The 5,507-nt window shown below is 47.7% G+C and overlaps 1 protein-coding gene across 1 annotated transcript; it reads left to right on the forward strand.

Annotated features, from left to right (window-relative positions):
- Positions 1–3,098: 3,098 nt before the first annotated feature.
- Positions 3,099–5,507, forward strand: LOC115327436 (P2X purinoceptor 7-like). Its single transcript, XM_029988454.2, has 3 exons — positions 3,099–3,241; positions 4,360–4,575; positions 5,297–5,507. The coding sequence occupies exons 1-3, from the start codon at positions 3,099–3,101 to the stop codon at positions 5,451–5,453; spliced, it is 516 nt and encodes a 171-aa protein (XP_029844314.2). The 3' UTR covers positions 5,454–5,507.

A 5,507-nucleotide genomic window follows, 5' to 3' on the forward strand; every position in this document is an offset into this window, starting at 1 on the left:
TTGACGATTAACAGGGGGCATTTTTTAAAGCGCCTTTGATCGTCAAAAAAGGTATTTAGCTGCTGTCACTTGTGCGATGGGGGGGACCACTTTTCTTTCTTTTTTTTTTTCATCAGTCCCTTCGTCTTGCTCCCGCTTTCTTTTTGCATCCGACACCACAACTGTAAGGCGCCGGAGCTCTTTTTTCGCATTTCTCTGTTCATTTTGTAGGACAAGAGCGAATTTACCGCCTTAACAATTGCCGTCGCCGAGGGAGTCTTACTACGTATTTCCTGCCACCTGCAGGATTGTTTCCATTTTTATTGCTATTTTTTTTTTCGCCTGGAATGGACCTTTTGCAGAAACATCGGTTCGAGAGTAACTGGTTCCAGTACCCTCTCTCTCTTCGTTCTGGCCGAGCGGAGAGGGAAGATGGTTTCGTTGTGTTGACTTCGGGGCGGAAGATTACGCACGATGGGGACAAAGGCGAGCTGGGGGAGCCGCATCTAGGTCACAGCGTCTCATTGGGTGAACAGGATGTACCTGACGTTTTGGGAGTGCAACGGGTGGGAGAGGCCTCGCGCGCGCGTTGTTTTCTCGCCACTTAGCCTCGACCCCAGTCGCGTGTCTAGGTGGCAGCACATATTCGCCAAGAGGTCCGTTGACTTTCTGAAAATGTCTCGCACAGTAATGAAGTGTCTGCAGTTCATTTTATTTTCGTTGCTGTGACTCATGGGCCACACCCGACGAGACTCGCGAGCACCCGCCATGGCACACATATGAGGTGAATGAGGCGTAGGTCCTGGAGGCGAGTGTGTTTCCTTTTCCCAGGAGCTCCAGAAAGGGGATGGGAGCCCGGCATATGCCGTGGAAAGGGGGTGGGGGGCTCTGCTCCTCCCGGAAAATTTAAGGGGGGGGGGAGGCGGCTGCCCCTCCCCCCCCCCCCCCCCCCCGCCCAATTCCATCTATAGTCGACGTCTGTGATGATAGCTGTAGGAAAACTTTTAGAAAAACGAACAGCATTTTTGTTATCTAAACTAGCAGCCCCCGATGTTTACAGCGATATGATCGCTGCACCAAAGTGCTTACCCTGCTACATTTTGCCGAAATATGATGAATTTGCACCAACATTGCACCAAACCTTAATTGTACTTTATTGACAGTTCAAATATAATAGCTCAGTCCCCTCTAAACGACCAGATCGTTAAGGTAGGTTGGCGCAAATTTTCAAAACTTTCCACTATTGCTTCAAATAACGTACTATTTGATTACCGTGCAGCTGATTGCGACGCGGAAACTTGACAAGGACGCCACGTTTCACAGATGAATACATACTGCTTCGAAGGCGTCATTTCAGTAGGCAGTCTATTTATTAACGCCAGCAAAGATGCAGTCGAAATCGGGTGAACACACTTACTGTGTTCGCGGTTCACTTATGCCCCTCCCGCACAGCCCACCACAGTTATAAAGAAGAGTTTGGTGACCGCTGCATTCTAACGTCGCTCCACGGAAACCACTGCGAAGAAAAGCCGATGCCGTCACGATGTTGAGGCGCAACCTCAGGCAGAGAAGCAGACAGCGTTCGACGTATGTACGATGCTAGGCCTTACTCCCGCATCGAAATTGTCGATGGCAATGCCATCGCTGGATTCTCACGCTGTCGCGCAGAATCTATTGCGAATAAAAGTGGACGCGGTTACGACTTTGCGATGTAAGCTCGGGTAAGTGAAAAACCGCATTAAAAAACAGAATAATTGCTGCAAGATGCTGGAGTCGTAGAAAATCTGCCCGGCAGCCATGTTGAAAATATTCATTTGCCAGAACAAGATTGGTTCGGCCAGGTCGTGACGTCACGGAAACAACGGGACGCGATTGGTGGCGGAGGAATACAAGATTCCCTTTGAGGGGCGTTTGACTCTACCTTCTTGACTTGTAACCGACTATACACCCAGCTCTGCTCTTAAGGGATAATCCACTTGTGACACACACTAATGTTTTCAAATTTTTAGATAGTATCGGCCTTCTACACCGATTGTAGCCTTCTTAACCTACAGATCATGCCTATCACCCTTTTACCTTTTGGTACCTGTCGTGTACTGGTCTGTGGTGGCACGCCGGCCGCGAGACAGTGCGACGGTCCACGCGAGCGCCGGCTGCTGCGTGAGCCAGGCCTCCTTCCGCGTGCCCCCATTCGGTTACGGCTGCTCGACCTAGAGCACGTACACAACGTACATGTACAAATAAACCCTTGGTCCTCCGTGCCTGACGCACCCGACGCCTCGAGTGGACTACATTACAGTACCCCATTACTATCTTTTATCTAATCACTGGCTACGAAAGCCTCTTTTATCTCTCTAAACCTTTTCCAGCAATAGCTTTTTGTGCCATAAACACCAAATCAACCAACCAACCAACCTCCCCCCCCCCCCCCCCCCCCCCCCCCCCGTTTTTCCTATGGTATGGTAGAACGCTCCTCGACCTCGAGTTGTGTCGGCTTCTGTGCTTTTTGCTCGGCGTTTCCTCCGTCCCGGAAAATAGACCTCCAGAACAATTACAAACTAAACTTACTATATGCCAGTGTCACTCGGGCGGCGTTGGATCGGATTATTACCAGGGTGCAAGGGGATGGGGAGGTTGTTTGCCAGATCGCTTCAAGGTTTTCTGAGCCTCAACTTCCTGCCTGCCCCTGGTCGTTTCGAACTGAATGAGTATCGTAAAACAGTGCGTTCCTTTGATCACTACTGCGTGATGCACGTTAAAGGGACCATGAAGGCAATTTAATTTTTTTTTTAATAAGGTGTTTTCGGAAGCATTGGGGTCCTGGCATGCCACACAATTTTTTCTAGAACTTTGTGACTCTTATTTCTGTACCTGCAAGTAAATTTGCGAAACCGAAACAAACATTCAGATTTCTTCCCTTTTTCGCCTCTGGAAAGAGAAGTGACGTCAAGGAGCACTGTCGGCATCGGTAGGATTTAGTGCACACTCGGTGTGGTTCCCGTGGTTCGCTATAGTGCACGGCGGTCCGTGAAGAAAACCTGGAAGAAATGGACGACAACGCCGCGCTCGCAAACGAGTTTGAGCTCCCGTTCAGCGACCTCACGCCGACTGAACGGGAGATGCTGCTAAGGACGCAGAGCTCTGGATTGGCGCTTGACGAGGGCGCCCCAGACCTACCACCGACTCCTCGGTCGCCGCCTCAGAGCGACTCCCCGCCCCACTCGCCGACGCCGCCGCAATGCCGCTACGGGAACACGGAATGGTAAGGCTGTAACAACGTGCCACATATTTCATGGTTGATGTATCGCTTGCTGACTTCCCCGGGTGTCCCCTTTGAAGAGCGTATTGTAATCGTTTTTAAGGCACATGATCAGTCGTAGTCGATCGGAGCGCACGAGTACCGCTTCTATTTTGTCGCGCTGCCGCTGCTTCATAATTGGTATTCTTTACGCTGTCACGATTATCAGGCTAATCAAACCAAGTGCATGTGCCAGCCACTCCTACTTCCGTCTTGCAATGTTGATACTCCACATGGCTTGTGCGTGCCGTCACTCTGCAAAGCAAGTGGTTATTTCTACTTATTGATAGCTGCGAAAAGATAAATTTAATTTCCCTTTCTTGCATTTATTTTGCTGAGGAGAATTGTTATTACAGCAGGAAGTCCTGGCCGGTTGAATCTGTAAAAACCCACACCTAAAATTAAGAGTAAAACTATATGGTGTAGGCAGCGTTGTTGCGGCACCACAGGCCTCAGGTACAGGCTAATAGCCTTTCTGTGGTACCGCAACCCTCGTGGGTGGAATAAAGATATTATTGTTATTGAATCTATACTATTTCCATCCGTCACCAAATCACGTGATAAGCCGAGAAAATTGCAAACAGCGGTAGACGCGTTAATTTACGCTATGTTTTGGATTTCCATCGTAAACCGGAGACACGAAAAAAAAAAAAAGGACAAAACAACATGTGTTAAGACTTGTTGTTTTCTCCGTTTTTTTTTTGTTTTTTTTTTGCCGTGTCTTCAGTTTTCGATGGAAGTTCTTCACCAGCTCGCCTGTGCTTTTACCCTTTCTACGTTTTGGATGGAGCCTGCCCTTTTTCGATTGCAAAAGACACAAGTTGCATTATTTGTGAATTGTCTATACGCCGAAAGAGTATCCGATTTCCAAAGTTCCTTCCACGGTGCATTAAATTCTTTTCAAACACCACTGCATGCTTCTTTTGGTATTATTTGCATAGCTTTTTTAAAACACCACTGCTCGCTTTTTTTTTGTATTGGTTTCAATTTTATTTCAAAAGACTATAGCTCACTTCTTGTGATGTGTCTCACATGAGGTTGATGACCATTGCGATCTCAACAGTCTTGCTGTTTTCTTTTAGGTGCAGCTGCAACAACTGCGGTATTCTCGAGAATGGCACAGAGGGGGAGTGCATCTGCTGTCGTGAGATGGGCACGGCGCTGACGCGGGTTCAGCCAGCTGGGTGCATCACGGAGCACCCGGAGTTCAGCATGCTGTGCCTCAACATCCCTGTTCTCCGTCTGCTCTACTTCGAGCTAAGGGGGCTGGGGTATCCTATGCACGACGATATTCACAGGTAAAACAGGTGCCATGGCCGTCTTCCCATATTGTACCATCTAATCAAACTTAGGAAAGCCACGGACTTCAAGCATTATCGTTTATTCTTACGCGGGATGTAACTTAACATTTTGTCCTGCATTTTTGTTCTCGAAAGTGCCCGTTCATTCTCACCCCGAACGCTCTCACCTGCTCTTACGCCGCCGAATCGCCACCTGCTATTCTGCTATCCCGACGCTCATTCTCTATTTTGTTTACTTGCACAAGTTCGCCAATTAAACCTTTATTTTCAGTTCACATTTCCCGAGCCTTTTTTCCATCCGTGACAATGTTTGGTCGGTGTAAAACTAATTTTTCTATGCCAAGTCAATGTGGAGACATGCAACAGATTCAATTCCCACACCATTCAGAGTAGGCTTCATGTCCTGCAATGTGTGCACTTCATAGTAAGCAAATCTCACTCGGTTGAAGATTGGCATGTGCAACACTTGCATATTGTGCACTCTGTGAGAGGTCTGCAAGCAGGGGTCACAGTGCTGCTGACAGCTGAAAGCTTCAGTTGTTGGGGACCAAGTATTCTAAGAATCAGTCATAGTGCTCAATTACAAACAAAAATCTAGGGACACTGCAATTTGAACATTCCCTTTGATTTTGTGTCTGTATAATGCGACTAAAATAACTGAAACCTTTTTCTGTTGATTTCAAGTGTGTCTTCACTACAACGGCTTCTTTTACTGCAGACGCTATCGCTACACTGCATACCGAGTCTTCGTCCGCTGGTTATGGAGACGACTTGGAAAAGGGAACCGGATGATTCTGCCGGCATGTGTAGTCTGCAGAATAAGAGAGGAATTCCCTTCTGAAACCACTACCGGTTTCAAGTATCCCCGCTACTAACTTGTAAGTACCAGAACATTCGTAAATAAGCTTTGTATGAATGAATAAATTTAT

Source organism: Ixodes scapularis, unplaced genomic scaffold, assembly GCF_016920785.2.
Source record: "Ixodes scapularis isolate PalLabHiFi unplaced genomic scaffold, ASM1692078v2 PGA_scaffold13__105_contigs__length_92229423, whole genome shotgun sequence".
In the NCBI taxonomy this organism is placed as follows: domain Eukaryota; kingdom Metazoa; phylum Arthropoda; class Arachnida; order Ixodida; family Ixodidae; genus Ixodes; species Ixodes scapularis.

What these genes read in the sequence shown, in the direction of transcription:
- LOC115327436 (XM_029988454.2), top strand. Translation starts at nt 3,099, where the DNA reads ATGCTGCTAAGGACGCAGAGCTCTGGATTGGCGCTTGACGAGGGCGCC. An exon ending in CGCTACGGGAACACGGAATG is followed by an intron (nt 3,242 to 4,359) that starts GTAAGGCTGTAA and finishes GTTTTCTTTTAG; the next exon opens with GTGCAGCTGCAACAACTGCG. An exon ending in ATGCACGACGATATTCACAG is followed by an intron (nt 4,576 to 5,296) that starts GTAAAACAGGTG and finishes CTTTTACTGCAG; the next exon opens with ACGCTATCGCTACACTGCAT.